We start from the raw sequence: 25,000 nt of genomic DNA on the forward strand, positions 1-25,000 counted from the left end.
AAAGAGGCCATGACTTGTGGTGGTGTTTGGTTGTTTTTTTTTAAAACTTTTTATATATATATATCTATATATGTATATGTATTTCAAACAGTAACATAAAAAAATAGTTTGTGCTTGGTTGGCAAAATAAAATAATGACGTCTGGGTAACCAAGCTTGGACATCTCGTACAACAAGCGTCACCTTTTTAAGAAAGAAAAGTTCTAACTCAAGGGGGCAAAATAGTTCACCCTCGGGCTCATACGTATTCTTAGGATGTCACTTTTTTCTTTTCTCCTTGACATTCTGTTCTTTTTTTTTTTTTTGTCGTCATTTTTCAAAATGTGCATTTTAAGTTTGCAATCCCCCCCCCTACCACCACCACTTATTATAGCGGTCACATTTTCTGGTCGTTGCTGCTGCGTGAATTATAGTAGCTAGTTGGCCATGACTGGCTGGAATTGCTGGTTAGAATACTGCATGTTGCTCAAGCTGAAATTCAAGCCGTCCATCAGGGACTTGTCGTTAAGGCCGCCGTAGGCCGCGAAGACGTCGAAGGCGTTGCTGTACTGAAGCGGGCCCAGGCCGAGCGCGCTGTCACCAGGGAAGAGGGCGCTCTGCGTGCTGGGGAACACAAACTCCTTGGCGTTCGGGGACAGGGCCGAGGGCTTGGCCTGCTGCTGCGTTCCCAGGCCGACCCCGTAGAGAGAGTGCATGGAGGTGGAGATGGCTTTCTGTTTCAGGAGACTGTTCACATTCAGGCCCAGGTTGGTGGGAGACGTGCGCGCTGCCTTGTTGACGCCACTGGTGCTGCCGCCGCCGCCGCTGCTGCTGCTATTGTTGTTGTTGCCGCCGCCGCCGCCGCCGCGCCCGCTGCTCTTCATCTTGGTGGAGCCGAACTTGGTAGCGGCGAAGGTGGCGGTGGTGAAGGTTAAAGGCTGCGTGGAGCGCGGCATGAAGGTGGGGCTGACCGCCGCCGAGTGGCCGAACGGGGGTGAGGGCGAGCTGGAGCCCGGAGAGGCGCCGCCCATGGGCTCGCTGATGGGCATGAAGACCTGCGCGTCCGGGTTGAAACTGTTCTTGATCTCCTTGTCCAAGTCGAGCCCGCCGGTGCTCGCCACCGTCTCGTTGCTGTCGTCGACAAACAGTACTTTAACCGGGCCCTTCTCGCCGATTTGGTAGGACACCTCGTAGGGGTCAATCCACACGCTGAGGTCCTGCGGGAGGTTGTTGCGGACATCGTTGATGTCCAGCCCGCTCTCCTTGGCCGCCTTCTCCACCACGGGGTCCACCTTCTCCCCCACGTGGATGCACCGGAAACCCGAGCCCTTGTAAGGCTTATCCGGGTACCAGTGTCCTTCGTATTTCTGCTTCAGCTGCCGCTCGAGCTCCTCGCCGAAGATGTTGACCCGCCGCCTGGGCAGCTTGTTGTACAGGTACGAGATGATGAAGTTGAGAGCTACTTGGATTTCAAGCTGCATAGCTGACTGCTGACGTCGGCCGGGGTAGCGAGCGGAGGCTGCGAACGGGTCCACCGGGGTTGCTTGGTTTTAGCCGTGGTTGGCGACACGGAACTTGTTTGACCGGTGAAAAGGAGATGTTCGATTCCGCCCGTGACGCGTTCCTGGAAGGGAAAACAGCAACGCTTTTAGAACCATAATCCACTTGGAATTCTGTTGACATAATACAAAACACGTGCAATGCGTCGATTTAAAAAAAAATGTTTTTAAAAATGACATGAATTGATTATTTCAGTGTGACTACAGCTCCGAACAATGTGGGGCTACACCCTTGTTGACACAGCCAAATAGGAAATAGTTTAAAATGTCGTCAAAATGCACTTAAATGATGTTTTAATCAAACACAACTGAAACGACACAAACTAGACCAGCTCTAAAGTTGATTTAGGAGGGAGGGGGGGGGGGTGCCATGGTAACAGCCCCCCCCTCACTGGTAAGGCATTGCGAAATAGGATGTCTTAGCCAAGCAAAACATAGTGTTGCAATAAGCCGTGGATCATTAACGAGCTGACACCAGAAATGAATAACAGAGGACCACAATTTCCACGGAGCACCACGTCACATGAAAGCTAAGAGGACAAAATGGGAGACGGCAACACTAGCTTAACTTTTCGTGGACTGACGCAGCAAATCAGCTTAGTGAGAGTTAAAAGAGCTCCCTTTTTTTTTTTTTTTTTAAAGCCAATTACGACTCACAATTAACGTGTAAGGGGAAGGAAAAATACTTACTTGTTTTGTTTGTAGAAAAAATAGATATATATATTTTAAAGCTTCTCGGTAAGTGCAAATGAGCGAACAAAATGTAGAAATACTTTCTTCACACGGATATGGTAATAATAAAAAAAAAGGTATTCCGGGTAAATGAAAAAGAGGTCTTTGCTTTCTGGGGGTTTGGAGGTGATGTCGGGTGTTTTAGTCAGCAGGCTGTGCGGAGTAGCTCCCTCCTTCTCGGGAGTTCTGCGACTTCGTCTCTTCCTGCCGGAGGAGCGCCTCTATTTATAGCTTCCCTCCGCCATGGGCACGAGGTGGGCGGTGACGCGGCGTCAGAGGTCAAAACAATATAGGCGGCCGCGATTGGCTGGGAGGCCACAAGCCCCGCCCTTGGCGTGGCCTCCGTATCGGGCGCTCATTGGCCGCGGCTCGGTGCCCAGTTTTTGACACGTGATTCAGTGAAATGGGAGGGGGCGGGGGACCGCCTGTGATGACGTCAGAGATAAGACAGGGCTGCTGACAGCGAATGACAGGAATAGAACAAATAAAGGCTCGCTGAAAGACATGTTTTAATGTTATTGTGAATACTGGCTAACATTAGGGCATCGTTTCGCCCGGTCTATTTGTGCCTGGAAGGAGAATCCCTGCAGGGGAACAATGTGCAGCAGCAATGTGGGTGGTGCTGAGTGCTATGTGGAAAACACAGCACTGATTGGTCCAAAACGGGGCAGGATCCCTCTGTTGAATGGTGAGCCCGTATCCAAGGTGCTGATGTAGGCTGCTGACGTCACTCCTCGCGTCCACGCACGCTGCTGTTAAATTTAAAGGGCCTTTACACGCACAAACACACATTGTTGTACTTCTTACCTTCTTGAGACCTGAGAAAAAGGCCTACCTCTTTAGTACCACCCTTTGTAGATATATAAAGATGTGTATTTACAACATTAATAATATATACAAACTATGCAAATATAAAAAAGGTTGTTGTGAAAAATGAGTTGCAGTTTCACAAGCAAAAGGTCACAATTTAAATAATAAAAGTCGTCATTTTACTCAACGCAAGTCAAAATTTTACAAGAAAAACTGATGAAAATAATAAAATATTATGATAACAGTTGGAATTGTACTCAATAACAGTCGCAATTTGACAAGAAGAAGCTCAAATTGTTGGCAATTTGATAAAAACAGTCGTAATTTTACTCGACGAGTCACACTTTTACAAGAAAACTTGAAAATGTTGGCAATATTATAATAGTCGGAATTTCACTTGGCAAAATGATGACAAAAGTCATCATTTTACTCCAAAAATGTCACTATTTTACATGAACAACAAAAAAATTGGCAATATTGTGACAAAAGTCAGAATTTTATATGACAAATGTCACCGTTTTGCATTAAACAGTAAAAAAAAGTCATAATTTTACAAGAAAATATTGCAATATACAGAAAGAATATGAAAAATCGTTCCCAATTTTATGAAAAAAAAATCAAAATGCATTGTGAGAAAAAGACTGCTTTTAGTTAATTTATTTGTATTTATTTTTTTGGTTCGTAATTGATTTTTAATCTTCATTATTTACTTCAAGTAGATAAGGGGCGGATTTCAATTTTTTTTACACACACTTGTTATTACATATGTTGGCCAGCGGGGGAGCACTTCAAATTTTTACACACACTTGTTATGTCATATGTTGACCAAAGGGGGAGCACTTTTAAAACCGACACAGTCAATTTGAAAAATCCCTCCTTTTTGAGACCACCCTAATTTTGATGGATTTCACCACCAGGGGTGCAAATGAGACATTCTCTATTAAATGCAATGGTTTTCCGTATTGGGACCATCATTTCGGTCCTAACTTGTTCACCGGTCCTCATATGGAAGGTACTTTTCCTTGTTGATGTCTCAAGAAGGATATAAATACAACAACACACACACACACACACACACACACACACACACACACACACACACACACACACACACACGCACACACACACACGCACACGCATGCACACACACACACACACACACACGCACACATGCACACAAGTCTATGCATGAAGGCATTGCTTCACAATGACAAGTGTGTAACTTATTTTAACGTACTGCCTGGAGGCTGGAGCCTACCCCAGTTACATGAATAAAATGTTGGCATCCACCACTCACATTTTGTATTGCAAATAGTTGCTCATCTACAAAGTACATCTTATACAGTATTTCAGTATGCATTCATTTCTAATGCACAATTAATATTTTTTATCACTATCTGAGATACTTTAAAGAGTTTGTGTTTTATTGTAATAATAATAAAACATAATAATACATGTTATTTAGAAGCGCTTTTCTTGTTTACAATAAGCAATACAAGTAAAATTGATAAAATATACAAAGAGCAAAACAAATATTAAAAAGTATTAGTCATTAAAGGGAACCACACTTTTCATTCACAATTCTTATGTAAGACAAGAACACATGTGTTTTTTTTTCTTTTTATGATACATTCTAAAGAGTAAATAAACGTTAGCAAAAGTAAGCTAACAATGGAGCTAATGGAGTCACTCTATTCCACCTATAAAGCGCTGTAAAAACATTTAAAAACCTCGATCAAGGTTTTATATGCACACTGTAAGTATATATGTAGTGTAGTAACAGGCACATTCATAATAACATGTAATATTTACATATTTTGATCATTTCAACCATACATTAATTGCACAATTCCATAACAACATTCGCTTTTCCCACAGCAACAACACTAAGACTTATGAGAGATTCCCACAGCAACAACACTAAGACTTATGAGAGACAACAAAGACTGCTTTCGGACAGAAACTTTCATTTTTGAGCCTGAATATAAGGAGGATGAGCTGCAAGTTTCAAAAGCTGTGATCTAAACAGACTAAACTTTTCCCACAGCAACAACACTACGACTTATGAGAGACAACAAAGACTGCTTTCGAACAGAAACTTTTTTTTTTGAGCTGCAAGTTTCCAAAGCTGTGAACTAAACAGACTAAGTTTTGGTGAAACACTAAGCAGCATGCAGCAGTATTGCTAAGTGCTAAACAAGAAATACGAACTACGCACATAATAAAATAATCACTTACTGTACAATGGCTGCTCTCACCAGATGTAAATAGAGTATTGTTGGTGGTTTTTGGCTGTTTTACTGGGCTTTAAGGGCGGAATAGTGTATTGCCATTATATTCATTGTTACTCACCACGCACTTGCCGCATTTTACGAATGAGAATGGATACAAAAAGAAAAGCTTATGTGTTCTTGTCTTATATAGGAATTGTGAATGATGTGCAAAATTCTGAAAAAAAAGTTCACCGTTCAGGACTTTGTGTTTTATAATAATAATAATACAAATATTGATTCATTTTATTTAAAAGCGCTTTTGTAAAAACTTAAAGACACTTTACAATAAATAATACAAGTGAAATTAATCAAATTTACAAAAAGCAATAAATGCTACAGATATCAGTCATTAACTTAAAAACAGAAAATAAAACTAGGCTTGAAAAAAATTAAACCTTGAACGTTTAAAAGCCAGTTTAAAAAGGTGGGTTTTAGCATTATATAACTGGCAAGATTTAAATTATACTTTCAAACAGTGCGGTTATTGCTTTGATGTCTGCTATTTTATGGTCATTTGTGATTAAATAGAGGTGTCATATTAAGTTGAGTTTGATTCAAACAAGCATGCACACTGGATCAGATTTCACATTCACCTTTTAGACAGTTCAACTTGTTCGAAAATAAATGTGGTCACTTCCTGTGTTTAATGCACACCACCATGTCCACGACTCATGTGAGCTTAGGACGTTGGGCCTTTGGGTGAGACTCCAGAATGATGGACATGTCTTAATTGAACAGTTGTAGAAACATTGACTTTAAGCAAATATTATTTCACCCTTTGGTGAGCTACTCAAAACCAGCTGGCGGGCTCGTGGTTGGAGACCAAATTCAGGGTCTCCATTTAACCTAACTTGAATGTTTTGAGAATTTTACTACTACTACTATTATTACTACTACTACTAGCTTTTTTTTGTATGTATTTCTTTGTTAGTTTTTTATGTTTCATATATTTAATGTAACTATAATTGAACCATTCTATTTTTTATTTAACCATTTTTAGCAACATATTCATTTTATGAGCTCTGTACTATTTTCAATTATTATAATTAGTATTAATATATTATTTAGTAGTAATAGCAGTGGTATTTTTATATTGACCCCTCTTACTGTCTTTTTAAGAGCATATTTCCAATATTTTTTGTTCTAATTTTCAAATGTATTTTTATTTAAAAAAAATATCCCATTGTCTGTTCTTTTTTTTTTTTACATATTGGGGTTTCATATAGTTAACCATGTAGTTATTTTACCGTCTCTATTATTGTCTTCTATTCTGATGGCATGTGTATTTACAGTCCAGGTAGTCGTCAGCTTGTTTTTACACAGGTTGACGCTGGTTTTCTACCCCTGACCTTTGACCTATACTCAATGACACAAGCTTAGGGCAACAAAACAGCCATTGCGGCCAACACAGATGTATAAAATATATTAAATAAATAACAAGCTGATTGGACAAGGTGAGATGAGGAATGCTTCTTTAGTCAAGTACCGTATTTTTCGGACTATAAATCGCAGTTTTTTTCATATTTTGGCCGGGGGTGCGACTTATACTCAGGAGCGACTTATGTGTGAAATTATTAACACATTACCGTAAAATATCAAATAATATTATTTAGCTCATTCACGTAAGAGACTAGACGTATAAGATTTCATGGGATTTAGCGATTAGGAGTGACAGACTGTTTGGTAAACGTATAGCATGTTCTATATGTTATAGTTATTTGAATCACTCTTACCATAATATGTTACGTTAACATACCAGGCACGTTCTCAGTTGGTTATTTATGCCTCATATAACGTACACTTATTCAGCCTGTTGTTCACTATTCTTTATTTATTTTAAATTGCCTTTCAAATGTCTATTCTTGGTGTTGGGTTTCATCAAATAAATTTCCCACAAAAATGCGACTTATACTCCAGTGCGACTTACAGTATATATGCTTTTTTCCTTCTTTATTATGCATTTTCGACCGGTGCGACTTTTACTCCGGAGCGACTCATACTCCGAAAAATATGGTATTAATATATTATTTAGTAGTAATAGCAGTGGTATTTTTATATTCACCCCTCTTATTGTCTTTTTAAGAGCACATTTCCAATATTCTTTGTTCTAATTTTCAATTTTATTTTTATTTACTGCCCTTTGAGACACTTGTGATTTAGGGCAATATAAATAAACATTGATTGATTGATTGATTATTTAAAAAAAATATCCCATTGTTTGTTTTTTTTGTTTTTTACATATTGAGATTTCATATAGTTAACCAAGTAGTTATTTTACCGTCTCTATTATTGTCTTCTATTCTGATGGCGTGTGTATTTACAGTCCAGGTAGTCGTCAGCTTGTTTTTACACAGGTTGACGCTGGTTTTGTACCCCTGACCTTTGACCTATACTCAATGACACAAGCTTAGGGCAACAAAACAGCCATTGCGGCCCACAAAGATGTATAAAATCTTAAATAGATAACAAGCTGATTGAACAAGGTGAGATGAGGAATGCTTCTTTAGTCAAGTACCGTATTTTTCGGACTATAAGTCGCAGTTTTTTTCATAGTTTGGCCGGGGGTGCGACTTATACTCAGGAGCGACTTATGTGTGAAATTATTAACACATTACCGTAAAATATCAAATAATATTATTTAGCTCATTCACGTAAGAGACTAGACGTATAAGATTTCATGGGATTTAGCGATTAGGAGTGACAGATTGTTTGGTAAACGTATAGCATGTTCTATATGTTATAGTTATTTGAATGACTCTTACCATAATATGTTACGTTAACATACCAGGCACGTTCTCAGTTGGTTATTTATGCCTCATATAACGTACACTTATTCAGCCTGTTGTTCACTATTCTTTATTTATTTTAAATTGCCTTTCAAATGTCTATTCTTGGTGTTGGGTTTTATCAAATAAATTTCCCTCAAAAATGCGACTTATACTCCAGTGCGACTTATATATGTTTTTTTTCCTTCTTTATTATGCATTTTCGGCCGGTGCGACTTATACTCCGGTGCGACTTATACTCCGGTGCGACTTATAGTCCGAAAAATATGGTATGTCCATTATGTTGGCTGTTTTGAGGGATCCCCCAGACATAATTTGCTCATGCACTTTTTTTTTAAACATTTTGCAAATGTTATGTTTTTTTAAAACACATAACACAATGTGTCTTACAGTAAAGAGCTCTGTAGTTCCTATTGATGTTATTATTGCATCTAAAAAAAAAAGGTTTTTGATTTTAATTGTTTTTATTTATTATTTTTGTATTTATTAATTTATTTTTAATTAGTAAATCAATAAATATAAAAAAAAACCACACAAAAAAACCCCATCTGATCCTTTAGATCAGTCTGTATGACCAGCGCTTGTGTGGTTGGTTTAATCGTTACCTTGGTCTTAACCCCAGTAAGGGGAGACTTGTTGTGTGTCCACTTGTTGACGGACGGGGTGGACCTCCAGACATTCTTCAAGCACTTAGAGTCATGTGCTAGTTGTAAAGCTGCTAATGTGTGCGAAAGGGCTCCCATGGAAAGTGCCGCTGGGCTCCCAGATGATAGCTGGAGCGTAGAGCGAAAGAGAGAGCGAGAGAGAGATTAGAAGGTCTAACGAAGCTCTGTGCATTCAGATTAGAGTGGAGTTCTTGGTCTTGTTTCCTTTTTTTCCCCATTTTTTCTACTGTAAACAGCTCAGTGCAATCTAATGCCATTCCCTGTCCTCTAGGACTAAGTCCTATGGCGGTAGTTTACATTCCGGGTTTGTTTTTTTTAGCATGGTACGTGTATCTGCGTGTGCATGCCTGTGGTATTTTACAGTTATAAAAGGAAAGACATCAGCTGACTGGGAAAGGTCAGCAGCCATAACGAGTAATGCTAACATCGCTATATTGTGTTAGGATGTAATCCCTGAACGTATCCTTTACTCCATTTTCGTCACTTGTGTTTATCGGAACCCCTCACACTAATGGAATCATGCTGTTTATAGATTTGTCTGGAACATAACGTAACATTTGCAAGATCGTCATTGGTTGGCCTACACAACGTCAGATCTTAGTTGGTTTAAGACTATGTAAAAGCCTGTTTGTCTGCACAGTGTTATCAAGCTGACACACTGCCTCCTCCTATTCCTACATTTTTTTTTTTTTGCACAGCATCACCGTCCCTCCTCTTTCGAGCTCAGGCGGTGAACCTTTGACGTCACGGCTTGTTATTACTTAACACAAGTCAGCACAACCCCCCCCCCCCCGGGCACGGCGTAATGCACAGATGCCAGGCTACCCTCTTTGAAGAGGAAATGAGGTGCAGGGGAGACATGAGGAAACGGAGAGAGATTGGATTGGATTTTTTTTAATTTGATATCTGAAGGCTTTCACTTCAGACACAAATAGAGCCGCTTGAAAAGGGTTTTGTTTGTTGACAAAGGTTGGGGAACGCTACAAAACAAAATTATGTCTTTGGGTGCATCTAAAAAAAAAAAAGTCAATATGAGTTCGTTTTTTTTAGTATTTAAATAAATAAAAAAAACCTTTAAATTGTCTGTTTTTTCTAAAAAAAAAAAATATTACGGTACCGCATTTTTCGGAGTATGAGTCGCTCCGGAGTATAAGTCGCACCGGCCGAAAATGCATAATAAAGAAGGAAAAAAACATATATAAATCGCACTGGATTATAAATCGCATTTTGGGGGGAAATTTGTTTGATAAAACCCAACATCAAGAATAGACATTTGAAAGGCAATTTAAAATAAATAAAGAATAGTGAACAACAGGCTGAATAAGTGTACGTTATATGACGCATAAATAACCAACTGAGAACGTGCCTGGTATGTGAACGTAACATATTATGGTAAGAGTCATTCACATAACTATAACATATAGAACATGCTATACGTTTACCAAACAATCTGTCACTCCTAATCGCTAAATCCGATGAAATCTCATACGTGAATGAGCTAAATCATATTATTTGATATCTTACAGTAATGTGTTAATCATTTCACACATAAGTTGCTCCTGAGTATCAGTCGCACCCCCTAAACTATGAAAAAAAATGCGACTTATAGTCCGGAAAATACGGTATATATTGTATTTAAATGCTGAGGTGGGTAGTAACGTGCTACATTTACTTTGTTACATTTACTTACTTACTTGACAGAGTAGATTTAACGTAACATACTTGTTATTTTTACTTGAGTATTTTTGTGAAGAAAAAAACGCTACTTCTACTCCATTACATTGAGTTTCATTCCGATCGTTACATTTATTCATATAATTATTGATATAATTATTTATAGGCCGTGCGTTTCCCACCTAGGCCTTCAGTTATGTCCGACTTCAATGATTACCTCTCAAAATACCATAATTTATCTCCCCACCTGACCATTGCTGAAGAAATACTATACAGAAAGACATTTACGCCCTACTGTTCATTGAATCACATCAACAGTGTACGTAACGGGTTATTTTCTGGGGCATTTAAAAATCAATAAACCCGCATCAGCAATTAAAACATATCAAATGTGATACTGTTAAAATTTAAATTGCAAAAAACATATTAAACGTGAAAAAATAAATCACAATCTGTAGAACCCATTCGAGCTTCCGGGGTTGGCCGACATTGTCTCACAAGATGTAGTTTCTCTTTAAATATCCTTCTTGAAAATGGCCTTGCAAATATAAGTGTTGTCTTGTCTAATCATAAAAGATGCAGGTGAGGCGTGTTAATAATTTTTTTTTTTTTCCATTTATTTATTTATTTCAGGCACATAAAAAAAAATATATAAAAAAAAAAGTACAAAGTTGACTACACATGATAATATAAATGAATATAGTGCAAAAGGTAATGTATAGTATGTAATGCATGATTGTCCATAATTGTGTTGGGTGAGTTCTTAAAGTTTACTCCACAAGGTGCTCATCAAAAACATTCCGCTGTCGGCATGGCTAAACGCGGCTACTGCTCATGCTTGTCACTACTGTGGCATGCTGGGTAATGGAGTTCTTATGTTACCTAGCTCATACCATCACTATATATCTGCTTTAGGCCATCTAGAAGGCCTTACTGACAACAACTCGTGATCTGATTGGCTATCGCAACTGTATGTGTATTGTTGAGTCTGAAGGCTTCGGGCAGATTTCGTACAGCATGGCAACATAAGCTAGCTGAATTCTGATTGGATAAAAACTCTATATCCTAAAAACAACAGCGCTGGAAGGAGCATAATATGACATGAAGAGAATATGAATACTTTTAGATATTTAGTGAAAATAAATAAAAAATGACTTTTATTTTTAATTATGATCATGATTTCTGGTTTTGTTAGTCCAGCAGAGAAGGCCTTGCTGGCCCTGATGGCACACCACTGATTATTTATAATCTATAGACTGGCAAAGGCACTGTCACATGACCCTGTTTCGTCAATCCATCGTAAGCTTTAGCGACGTTTGACTCCATTTCACCAATCAAACGGAGCCTGGCATTCTTCTTTGCTAGGAATAACAAGCCAGTAGCAGTGTTAATTTTGTTGACTAAAAAATGTCGTCTTGGTTATTGTCAACGACCTATTTTTCCCTGACTAAAAAAGGGCGATAACGAATCACAACAAACTCACATTGACGAAAACAATGACGAAATGAATTGACAATTTAGTCGATGTAAATAAAAACGAGATGAAAACATTGACATAGATGGACATTAATTGTGAGAACACGGATTGGCAGTATAGGAAAGTTAAGAAAGTTAGGAATCTATCCAATCACAGTAGCATGCAGGAGAGGGGCGGGGTAAATCATGGCTATTAGAACTACAGTCGTGATCAAAAGTTTACATACACTTGTAAAGAACATAATGTCATGGCTGTCTTGAGTTTCCAATAATTTGTACAACTCTTATTTTTTTGTGATAGAGTGATTGGAGCACATACTTGTTGGTCACAAAAAACATTCATGAAGTTTAGTTCTTTTATGAATTTATTATGGGTCTACTGAAAATGTGACCAAATCTGCTGGGTCAAAAGTATACATACAGCAATGTTAATATTTGGTTACATGTCCCTTGACAAGTTTCACTGCAATAAGGCGCTTTTGGTAGCCATCCACAAGCTTCTGGCAAGCTTCTGGTTGAATTTTTGACCACTCCTCTTGACAAAATTGGTGCGGTTCAGCTAAATATGTTGGTTTTCTGACATGACTTGTTTCTTCAGCATTGTCCACACATTCAGGTCAGGACTTTGGGAAGGCCATTCTAAAACCTTAATTTTAGCCTGATTTAGCCATTCCTTTACCACTTTTGACGTGTGTTTGGGGTCATTGTCCTGTTGGAACACCCACCTGCGCCCAAGACCCAACCTACAGGCTGATGATTTTAGGTTGTCCTGAATAATGTTTTTGGTAATCCTCCTTTTTCATTGTCCCATTTACTCTCTGTAAAACACCAGTTCCATTGGCAGCAAAACACATCCAGAGCATAATACTACCACCACCATGCTTGACGGTAGGTGTGGTGTTCCTGGGATTAAAGGCCTCATCTTTTCTTCTCCAAACATATTGCTTGGTATTGTGGCCAAACAGCTCAATTTTTGTTTCATCTGACCACAGAACTTTCCTCCAGAAGGTCTTATCTTTGTCCATGTGATGTCAGCCATGACATTATGTTCTTTACAAGTGTATGTAAACTTTTGACCATGACTGTACAACTACTAAGACATAGTGTTTGGATTTTTCACCCAAAAACAAGATTATATTGTAGGGATGTAACGATAAACAGTAATAATGATGACGGCTTCAAAACCCCCCGACGGTTAGTATTACCCTTTTAAAATAAAATGATGTCGGAAACTGAGATTGATAACTGCACTTTTATAAACTCACGGCAAACTGACTGGTGCCAGTTTACTAGCTTGAATGTTAACATGAAAACAAGAGACATACGTCTCTCCCCGTTAAAAACAACATACCCCAATTAGGGCTGGGCGATACTAAACTAAACACTAAATTGGCCCTAATGTGTGAATGTGAGTGTGAATGTTGTCTGTCTATCTGTGTTGGCCCTGTGATGAGGTGGCGACTTGTCCAGGGTGTACCCCGCCTTCCGCCCGAGTGCAGCTGGGATAGGCCCCAGCACCCCCGCGACCCCGTAAGGGACAAGCGGTAGAAAATGGATGGTTGGATGGACACCAGTTGTTTGTGCAGTTCTCTGATTATTCAAATAACCATAAATATAATTGAAACACATTAAAACATGACCAACAGCACTAAATAGTAGTGGAAAATGTGCACTTATCTGTTAGATCCGGAGCTTGAAAAAATTACTAGCGCGAGCTAGCATGTCGCATTCTCTTCTACTGTATTTGCACACAGATAAACAAGCTAAAATGACCACAATTGCACACTGCGTATGGCTAACAGTCATATTAGATAACATTAAATGCACAACAGGCAGTACCAATAGGTAAAAAAAAGTTGGTTTTGCATGATTGTATTGTAGTAAAATCATTCTTTTTTTGAAAATCCGACTTTTGAATGTATATTATTCGGGATTAATCATAGTAAATTACGTTTTTACATAATTTAAATCAACTTTAAATCAACCTAAAAAAACAACCTAGATAGTTTCATTCAATTTCACTGACAGAATGTCACACTTAAATTATTATATTTTTTTTTTTATTAATCACGTGAGTTAACTCATTATTGTTGATTTAGTCTTTTGTGATGCCGAAAGAGAAAATGGCAAAGGGAGAAATACCACATAACACAAAATGGTACTACTTTTTACACATATGACACTTAAAATGCCAATCATTAACGTTGTAGTTTCAAAATTTGAACAAGTTGTTGTTCATTGCTGTCAATTGACTGTGATAGATGACCGTGATGAATGAATTTTTGCAAAGTAATCCCGATTGTAGCTGAGATAGGCTCCAGCGCCCCCCGTGACCCCGAAGGGAATAAGCGGTAGTAAATGGATGGATGGATGAATCAAATATTTTCATAGCAATAACATTAAAAAAAATGTTTATGACCTTTGAAATAGGTTTTAAACAATACGAACGCCCCTCTATACATTTCGGACGAAGAATATGCTACAAAAATACACTATGTTGCCAAAAGTATTTGGCCACCTGCCTTGACTCACATATGAACTTAAAGTGCCATCCCATTCCTAACCAATAGGGTTCAATATGATGTCGGTCCACCTTTTGCAGCTATTACAGCTTCAACTCTTCTGGGAAGGCTGTCCACAAGATTGCGGAGTGTGTTTATAGGAAGTTTCGACCATTCTTCCAAAAGCCCATTGGTGAAGTCACACACTGATGTTGGTCGAGAAGGCCTGGCTCTCAGTCTCCGTTCTAATTCAACCCAAACGGGTTCTATCGGGTTCAGGTCAGGACTCTGTGCAGGCCAGTCAAGTTCATCCACACCAGACTCTGTCATGCATGTCTTTATGGACCTTGCTTTGTGCACTGGTGCACAGTCATGTTGGAAGAGGAAGGGGCCCGCTCCAAACTGTTCCCACACGTTTTGGAGCATGGAATTGTCCAAAATGTTTTGGTATCCTGGAGCATTCAAATTTCCTTTCACTGGAACTAAGGGGCCAAGCCCAACTCCTGGAAGAACAACCCCACACCATAATTCCTCCTCCACCAAATCTCACACTCTGCACAATGCAGTCCAAAATGTACCGTTCTCCTGGCAACCTCCAGACCCAGACTCGTCCTTTAGATTGCCAGATGGAAAAGCGTGATTCATCACTCCAGAGAATGCGTCTCTACTGCTCTAGAGAGCTTTACACCACTGCATCCGAAGCTTTGCATTTTACTTGGTGATGTATGGCTTAGATGCAGCTGCTCGGCCATGGAAACCCATTCCATGAAGCTCTCTGCGTACTGTGCGTGGGCTAATTGGAAGGTCACATGAAGTTTGGAGCTCTGTAGCAACTGACTGTGCAGAAAGTCGGCGACCTCTTTGCACTATGCGCTGACCCCTCTCTGTCAGTTTACGTGGCCTACCACTTCATGGCTGAGTTGCTGTTGTTCCCAAACTCTTCCATTTTCTTATAATAAAGCCGACAGTTGACTTTGGTATATTTAGGAGCGAGGAAATTTCACGACCGGATTTGTTGCACAGGTGGCATCCTATGACAGTTCCACGCTGGAAATCACTGAGAGCGGCCCATTCTGTCACAAATGTTTGTAGAAACAGTCTCCATGCTTAAGTGCTTGATTTTATACACCTGTGGCCGGGCCAAGTGATTAGGACATTTGGATGGGTGGCCAAATACTTTTGGCAATATAGCGTATATCCCAAAAAATCTGCGATGTGGTGAAGCCGCAATATTAAAGTGTATTTTGTTGCAGATTATAATGGAAGTTCCAGGATATACTAGTCAGAAAACTGCCACAAAATGGCAACCCTTGCATTAGGAATCCACTTGCGCTGTGTATGGTGAGAGAATGGGGACTGGGCAATTTAGTTAGTCATGCAGTAACTCACACATCATGCATACACATGGAGGATTTGCATGGGCCAATATGCCGAGGTGATGTTCTCCACTATCACGACTGCACACTCACCTTCATAACCTATTGAGGCTGCTACATAATTCATCCACTCGGGCAGCATCAATAGATCCATCTGCTGAGAGGGGGGGGAAAGGAAAGTATGAATTTCCACTCTAAAACGAAAAACTTTAAAGCTTTAAATGATGGTTACGGTGATTGGGGTGCACACAAGCAACCATACACCAATATCCCTCAGCACAGTATGTTCCCTTTAGTGGGATGTCACACGAGCTCTTCATTCCACACTTGGCTTGATTGTGTTGCTCCCACATTACTCCCAGTCAAATCCGCCAACGCTGCGTGACCATGATTTATAAAAGGCTTGTCAATAGGAGAGCCGTGCTTGCACGTACACCGTATTTCCACTTCAGGCCTAAACTGTCTCAAGTGACTAAACGCCATCTCGCGTGCCTCAAGGAGGTGGAGGATTTGGTAATGAGACGTACATAGTGGATGGAAGGATGAGAGAAATATGTGACACCGTGCAAATGATGTGAAACACACACATGACAACATAAGTAGAGGCTAAATAGAGGTACATGCTGTCCCATGTGTGCACTTCTGTCTACTCAGGATGAGTCCTAAAAGGGATGTGGCCACTGATCAACTGTCCCAATATGTGCGCTTAGAAATACATCAGAAAGCTTAAAGGCCTACTGAAACCCACTACTACCGACCACGCAGTGTGATAGTTTATACATCAATGATGAAATCTTAACATTGCAACACATGCCAATACGGCCGGGTTAACTTACAAAGTGCAATTTTAAATTTCCCGCGAAACTCTCGGTTGAAAACGTCTATGTATGATGACGTATGCGCGTGACGTCAATGGTTGGAACGGAAGTTTTCATCGCAAAATTCCACAGTATTCTGGACATCTTTTGCAATTTGTTTAATGAACAATGAAGACTGCAAAGAAGAAAGCTGTAGGTGGGATCGGTGTATTAGCGGCTGGCTGCAGCAACACAAGCAGGAGGACTTTGACTTGGATAGCAGGCGCGCTATCCGACACTAGCCGCCGACCGCATCGATGATCGGGTGAAGTCCTTCGTCGCTCTGTCGATCGCTGGAACGCAGGTGAACACGGGTGTTGATGAGCAGATCAGGGCTGGCTGGCGTAGGTGGATAGCTAATGTTTTTATCATAGCTCTGAGAGGTCCCGTAGCTAAGTTAGCTTCAATGGCGTTGTTAGCAACAGCATTGTTAAGCTTCGCCAGGCTGAAAAGCATTAACCGTGTAGTTACAGGTCCATGGTTTAATAGTATTGTTGATTTTCTGTCTATCCTTCCAGTCAGGGGTTTACTTCTTTTGTTTCTATTTGCATTTGAGCCCGATGCTATCACGTTAGCTCCGTAGCTAAAGTGCTTCGCCGATGTATTGTTGTGGAGATAAAAGTCTCTGTGAATGTCCATTTCGCGTTCTTGACTCTCATTTTCAAGAGGATATAGTATCCGAGGTGGTTTAAAATACAAATCCGTGCTCCACAATAGAAAAAGGAGAAAGTGTGGAATCCAATGAGCCAGCTTGTACCTAAGTTACGGTCAGAGCGAAAAAAGATATGTCCTGCACTGTACTCTAGTCCTTCACTCTCACGTTCCTCATCCACGAATCTTTCATCCTCGCTCAAATTAATGGGGTAATCGTCGCTTTCTCGGTCCGAATTGCTCTCGCTGCTGGTGTAAACAATGGGGAAATGTGAGGAGCCTTTCAACCTGCGACGTCACGCTACTTCCGGTACAGGCAAGGCTTTTTTAATCAGCAACCAAAAGTTGCGAACTTTATCGTCGTTGTTCTCTACTAAATCCTTTCAGCAAAAATATGGCAATATCGCAAAATGATCAAGTATGACACATAGAATGGATCTGCTATCCCCGTTTAAATAAAAAAAAATCATTTCAGTAGGCCTTTAATTGAGCACCTCCCCACGTTACTCAGGTGCAGACTGGAGTCAGGAAGGCGGTCTAAAACAAACGTGTTGCCGTGATTTGAGAGAGGTTTACCCAAGTGTTCTCTTTTTCCCCACCAGTCACATACTTTTACGGCCTTCACAATAATAGCGTTACGTGTCAGTCCGGTTCAACTGTATTAACAGAAAATGTCTCAGAAGAATAGCTTGGACTTTATTTAAATGTTGATTAACGTTCCTATTAGAGATGTCCGATAATGGCTTTCTTTGCCGATATCCGATATTCCGATATTGTCCAACTCGTAATTACCGATTCCGATATCAACCGATACCGATATACAGTATACAGTTGTGGAATTAACACATTATTATGCCTAATTTTGTTGTGATGCCCCGCTGGATGCATTAAACAATAGGGCTGTGAATCTTTGGGTGTCCCACGATTCGATTCAATATCGATTCTTGGGGTCACGATTCGATTATACATCGATTTTTTTCGATTCAACGCGATTCTCGATTCAAAAACGATATTTTTCCGATTCAAAACAATTCTCTATTCATTCAATACATAGGATTTCAGCAGGATCTACCCCAGTCTGCTGACATGCAAGCAGAGTAGTAGGTTTTTGTAAAAAGCTTTTATAATTGTAAAGTACAATGTTTTGTCAACTGAATGGAATAATGTAAATGTGTTTTAACTATTAAATGAACCAAAAATATGACTTACTTTATCTTTGTGAAAATATTAGACACAATGTGTTGTCAAGCTTATGAGATGCGATGCAAGTGTAAGCCACTGTGACACTATTGTTCTTTTTTTTTTTTTTTTTTGATGAGGTCATCAAGAGTCGCCAGTAAACTTCTCATGCTGCAGTCGTGCTGCAACTCCTGTGCTGTGTGTGGGAGAGGGGAGAGGGGAGGGGCTGCTGACTGGGAGACGCAACTTCCGCGTTTTACCGGATATGTACCGCTCCGTACAGCGCCGTTTAAAAAAGTCATTAATTGTACTTTTTGAAACCGATACCGATAATTTCCGATATTACATTTTAATGCATTTATCGGCAGGTCGATATTATCGGCCAAATCTAGTTCCTATCAATTACAGTAAAATCATGTGGATCACTGAAGCTTTAATATGCATGTTAAATAAGGTAGTTTTTTTATTTACAATGTTTCTATTATGTGGAGGGTCCCGATGACTAAGTTCGCTTTGGGCCCCTAAATGACTAAATACGTCCTTCATAGTACACAGACCAGAGGCCTTGCAAAATATTTGATTCGATTTAGAAGTTGTGGTTGCCGATACGACAATATTATTGTTTATGAATGAAACGATCCAAAACAATTCAAAAAGTTGAAATCTGTTTAGTAACTTGTGCTAAATGGGGGACCAAACAAAGAGCAGCTCAAATATGTCTATGAAAAGAAACAAACAAGGATCCAAACTTCCCTCGAATGGACGCGGGTCACCGGGGCCCCCCTTTTGGAGCCAGGCCTGGAAGTGGGGCTCGATGGCGCTTGGGGACCAAGCCTGTCCCTCTGGGGCCAGGCCAGGCACAGGGGGACAGGAGAGGCAAGATGGGTCCCCGCCTCCAATGGCCTCACCAATCATAAGAGTATAGGTGTATTGTGGGCTGCAGCCGACAACAGGGCCCTTGGCGGTCCGATCCTCGGCTACAGAAGCTAGCTCTTGGGACGGGCAATGTCACCTTGCTGGTGCGCGAGGTGGAGTAGTGGATCTCTTCGGACTCACTTTGACGCACAGCAGTTTGAAACCAGTCCTCATCCTCCAGATGGATGGATGAATGAAATAACACTGTCATAAGATTAATATTGAAATCGTTTGATCTGTAGTAAGGCACCAGTACATATCCAATCATTATTTCTGAACAGTGTTAATTTTGTTTACTAATAATTTTTGTCTCAACAACCTATCTTCCCCGTTACTAAATCAAGACGATAACTAATCAAAACAAATGCACGTTGACTAAGATGATGACTAAATGTACTGACATTCTAGTCAAGGAATGTTGACAGAAGGAAATCCAATCATATTTAATTGTCTTGTAGACTGGTGGGACAGTTTTGGAATACAGTTTTACCTCAGCTCACAAATTGGGAACGGCGTGGCGCACTTGGGAGAGTGGCCTTGCCAGCAACCTGAGGGTTCCTGGTCCGATCCCCGGCTTCCACCACTCTAGTCACGTCCGTTGTGTCCTTGAGCAAGACACTTCACCCTTGCTCCTGATGGGTCGTGGTTAGCGCCTTGCATGGCAGCTCCCGCCATCAGTGTGTGAAGGTGTGTGTGAATGGGTGAATGTGGAAATAGTGTCAAAGCGCTTTGAGTGCCTTGAAGGTAGAAAAGCGCTATACAAGTATAACCCATTCACCATAACTTAATTGGTTCAATGACGGAGCTCTTAACTAGAAACACAACGTTGCCTCCACACTCACTTTCTTCCTTACCATGGTTGGAAAACAAAGTTATGGCCATCTCTAGCTATAAGCTAATGCTAGCAAGTAAGACCAGATGTTTTGGGTGGATGTTACGAGGTGCAATGTGACATTTTCTACGCCGACTAATGGCAGGATCCTTTTAACTCTAAGTTTTTGCTCAGTTAGCTGAGAGGCAGCTCTTGGTATGGTACGGTATGCTCATTATTGTCATTGCACAAGTACAAATACATTTTATTTTCACCACAAACACGTTCAAGATTAGACAAACATTGTACAGGAACAGAATAGGAACGGTGATGAGTCACCACTTATTGTGCCCCGTAAAAGATGGGAAAAAGGTAGACGCTAGGTTAGGATGAGTAAAAAAATGTGATCTCAATGGGTTTCAATGGGTGGGGCAGAGACTTGGCCTGAGAGAAAAAACAAACTAGATAGCCAATAAGTACGTATATACATGTTGACACAGAAACCACAAGACTTGCAACAGGGGGAAAGTGGGCAGGCATCCGGCCCGAAGCTGCCAGCCACTAGGGGCGCTGCTCCCATTGTCCATCATACCACGTGGGGTGAAGCGGTGGCAAAGGCATGAGGTGGGTGTGGGGGTATGTGTGCATATAGCCATGGTCCACGGTGTGTGTGTGTTAAGTCTGTAGGACTGGAGTCAATCTGCAGGCGATGGCAGAGAACAGAGTTTATATTTCAAGGTGCATAGGCTCCAGCACCCCCCCGTGACTCCAAAAGGGACAAGCGGTAGAAAAATGGATGGATGGATGGATGGGTGTTGTTGACAGGGACAGTCTTCAAGGGGAATCTGTTTTATTTCAGTTGATTTAATATTTAGTTGAATAAATTATTGTTTTGTCAATTTAAATGACTCAAATATGAATACAACTAAACGTGATTCTTGTCAAAAGACTACGACTAAAACTGAATTAAAACTGCTGTCAAAATGAACACTGTTCTGAAAGTGATTTCCTTTTACTGGCTGAATGAACTTGGACTTGTACTCCACTCCTATTAGTGCAGTGACTCAGCACCCTAATGGGCCACACGGACATCATGAAGACAAGGACAAAAGTGTTCAGCAAATGGGTTGTGAGCAATTCCACACCTGCACTTCCCCGCCCCGGTACATTCACACCTGTATGCAGATTCCATTGTTTATGCTTGCATCCCTTTGACTGCTCAGTGTAGTGTGAACGGTCCAGAGACACTTAGAGGTGTCTGGGAAGCAACAGTCTTGTTAGCTGAAAGGGAGCGGAGGCGTAATAATGGAAATGGAAGCAGAGAGGTATAACAAGAACAGCTGGAGGAAGAAAAGGTTGGACATTGGCCTTTATTGGCTTATAAAGGACACGTTTACACTGCACATCAAATCAGATTTTTTTTTGCCCTCAAGTGACACAGATCTGATTTTTTTTGCCAGTCAAACGCTCCAAAGTGCTTCAAATCTGATATTTTGGCATCAGATTCAGGCCACATCAGGAGGTAGTCCTGAATCCGAGTGGAACCTGATCTTTTCAAATGTGACTGCAGTCTAAACGCAAACGGAAATGGATGTTTCATCACAACATGTGGTTTCGGTTTTTATTTACGACGGCCACATTTTTTCGGTTCATCCCTAGTCAGTAGTGTGCAAATAATATGCTATATATATATATATATATATATATATATATATATATATATATATATATATATATATATATATATATATATATATATATATATATATATATATATTGATTCCGAAGCAAAATTATTTTGTTTCTTTTCTAAATAAAAGGGACCACAAAAAATTGCATTATTGGATTTATTTTAACAAAAAATCTTAGGGTACATTAAACATATGTTTCTTATTGCAAGTTTGTCCTTAAATAAAATAGTGAACATACAAAACAACTTGTCTTTTATTAGTAAGTAGCAAACAAACACTCTTAATTTAGTCTGCTGACATATGCAGTAACATATTGTGTCATTTATCATTCTATTATTTTGTCAAAATTATTAAGGACAAGTGGCAGAAAATGAATTATTAATCTACTTGTTTATTTACTGTTAATATCTGCTTACTTTCTCTTTTAACATGTTCTATCTACACTTCTGTTAAAATGTAATAATCACTTATTCTTCTGTTGTTTGATGCGTTACATTAGTTTTGGATTATACCACAAATTTGGGTATCAATCCGATACCAAGTAGTTACAGGATCATACATTGGTCATATTCAAAGTCCTCATGTGTCCAGGGACATATTTCCTGACTTTATAAACATAATACACATTCAAAAAAAACAAAATAAGATGTTGTGATGCCAAAAAATATTATAATCATAGTAGTATCGACTAGATACGCTATTGTACTTGGTATCATTGCAGTGGATGTCAGGTGTAGATCCACCAATGGCATTTGTTTACATTATTTGTACACATTACGCCGGTGAGCTATGGTGTGTAGTGAAGCATGTTTAGCTATTCCTCGTCCTGCAGGGATGATACTTGTAAGAAACTTACTTTATTTGTTGCCATGGAGGCAAGGATTAGTGATTTAGAAGTAGCTACAACACTGCCGACTGGGGTAGGGCGTTAGCTGCTAGCTAGCTAGCCATGTCTTAAAGCACCTTTTCCGGTGGGCGTTTCAGTGTTATACTGTAGCTTCACCTTTATCGTCAGTTTTTAGACCAAAATGCATCCATTCTCCCTTTTCTGTCTACACACTGTGTCTGCTTGTGCGTACTCCGTGATTGTGCGCTGCCGAACATGCTCGTCTGCTCGTAAACCAGCAATGACATGACATGACGACGACGGGGGCTTGGGGGGGTGGCGGACCGGTACTTTTCAGAGGCGGTATAGTACTGAATATGATTCATTAGTATCGCGGTACTATACTAATACCGGTATACCATACAACCCTACTCCCATATTAATTACACTATATACCGTACATCCTTTCATATATTATATTACTTTAATTTACTTTCACGTAAAAAACACACATTTTTTGGTGTTGCGACTTTTATTTTATTGTGTAGGAGTAGCGACTTCCTCCTGGTCAACTTCCTTTGTTTTCACTTTATCGAAGCGCGCATGCAAGTGACGTCGAGGCCACATTGGGGCCTGTGCGCGTTTACATTGGTGTCTGGTAAAAATCGCATTTCACTTGCAGTGTAAAGAGTCAGCTGGAGAAAAATCTGATCTAAAAAAAATCTGATTTCGCCCACTTTGGCCTGCAGTGTAAACGTAGTCAAAGAGAGAGAGAAAAAGACATCACTTCTACCGTAATTCTGTCTGTATCGGTCAGACGCAAAATGTGTTTTATTGGGAGGACATACCGAACATGTGTTTCATAGATCAGCACAATGTTGCAATGCTCAGCAGCCATGTTGGAATAACCTCTTCCCCACGGACATTAATGAATAAAACATTGACTTTTGTCGGGGGTCGCCACAGGGAGTCAATCGCAATGTTTGATTAGGCTTACTTTTTATAGTGGACAAACTTTCTGACCTAACCCTCCCATTTTTCCGGGCTCAGGAGCAGCACTGCTCGTCTGCATTAAAGGCAGTAGAGAGTACCATTGCGCCACCAGAGCAAATAAAATAAATAATAAACAAAACCCAAAACCAGTGAAGTTGGCACGTTGTGTATATCATAAATAAAAACAGAATACAATGATTTGAAAATCCTTTTCAACTTATATTCAATTGAATAGACTGCAAAGACAAGATACTTAATGTTCGAACTGGAAAACGTTGTTATTTTTTGCAAATATTAGCTCATTTGGAATTTGATACCTGCAACATGTTTTAAAAAAGCTGGCACAAGTGGCAAAAAAGACTGAGAAAGTTGAGGAACGCTCATCAAACACTTATTTGGAAAATCCCACAGGTGAACAGGCAAATTGGGAACAGGTGGGTGCCATGATTGGGTATAAAAACAGCTTCCACGAAATGCTCAGTCATTCACAAACAAGGATGGGGCGAGGGTCACCACTTTGTGAACAAATTTGTGAGCAAGTTGTCGAACAGTTTAAGAACAACATTTCTCAACGAGCTATAGCAAGGAATTTAGGAATTTCACCATCTGAGGTCTGTAATGTCATCAAAAGGTTCAGATAATCTGGAGAAATCACTGCACGTAACATTGAATGCCCGTTACCTTGGATCCTTCAGGTGGTACTGCATCAAAAAGCGACATCAGTGTGTAAAGGATATCACCACATGGACATCAGAAAACCACTGTTAGTAACTACAGTTTGTCGCTACATCTGTAAGTGCAAGTTAAAACTCTACTATGCAAAGCGAAAGTCATTTATCAACAACACCCAGAAACGCCGCCGGATTCGCTGGGCCTGAGCTCATCTAAGATGGACTGATGCAAAGTGTAAAAGTGTTCTGTGGTCTGTCAAGTCCACATTTCAAATTGATTTTGGAAACTGTGGACGTCATGTCCTCCGGAACAAAGAGGAAAAGAACCATCCGGATTGTTATAGGTGCAGAGTTGAAAAGCCAGCATCTGTGACGGTATGGGGGTGTATTAGTGCCCAAGACATGGGTAACTTACACATCTGTGAAGGCACCATTAATGCTGAAAGGTACATACAGGTTTTGAAGCAACATATGTTTCCTTCCAAGCAACGTAATCATGGACGCCCCTGCTTATTTCAGCAAGACAATACCAAGCCACGTGTTACATCAACGTGGCTTCATAGTAAAAGAGTGCGG

At 40.1% G+C, this 25,000-nt stretch overlaps 1 protein-coding gene and 1 long non-coding RNA gene across 2 annotated transcripts in view; both read right to left on the reverse strand.

Moving 5' to 3' along the window:
- Positions 1-287: 287 nt before the first annotated feature.
- On the reverse strand, positions 288-2,488 carry LOC133642290 (protein Tob1-like). The gene is made up of 2 exons (XM_062036400.1): positions 2,228-2,488; positions 288-1,602 (listed from the first exon to the last, which is right to left on the reverse strand). Exon 2 carries the CDS (start codon positions 1,457-1,459, stop codon positions 416-418), a length of 1,044 nt encoding a protein of 347 aa, XP_061892384.1. The 5' UTR covers positions 1,460-1,602; positions 2,228-2,488; the 3' UTR covers positions 288-415.
- A 435-nt stretch (positions 2,489-2,923) lies between these two features.
- The window catches only part of LOC133642446 (uncharacterized), a 50,391-nt gene continuing 28,314 nt past the window's right edge, over positions 2,924-25,000 (reverse strand). The window contains exons 2-4 of the long non-coding RNA XR_009824516.1: positions 15,924-15,987; positions 8,744-8,911; positions 2,924-3,021 (exon numbers count right to left, since the gene is read on the reverse strand). This is a non-coding gene — a long non-coding RNA (uncharacterized LOC133642446). The remainder of the gene's footprint in view (positions 3,022-8,743; positions 8,912-15,923; positions 15,988-25,000) is intronic.

This window comes from Entelurus aequoreus, linkage group LG25, assembly GCF_033978785.1.
Source record: "Entelurus aequoreus isolate RoL-2023_Sb linkage group LG25, RoL_Eaeq_v1.1, whole genome shotgun sequence".
NCBI classification, from domain to species: domain Eukaryota; kingdom Metazoa; phylum Chordata; class Actinopteri; order Syngnathiformes; family Syngnathidae; genus Entelurus; species Entelurus aequoreus.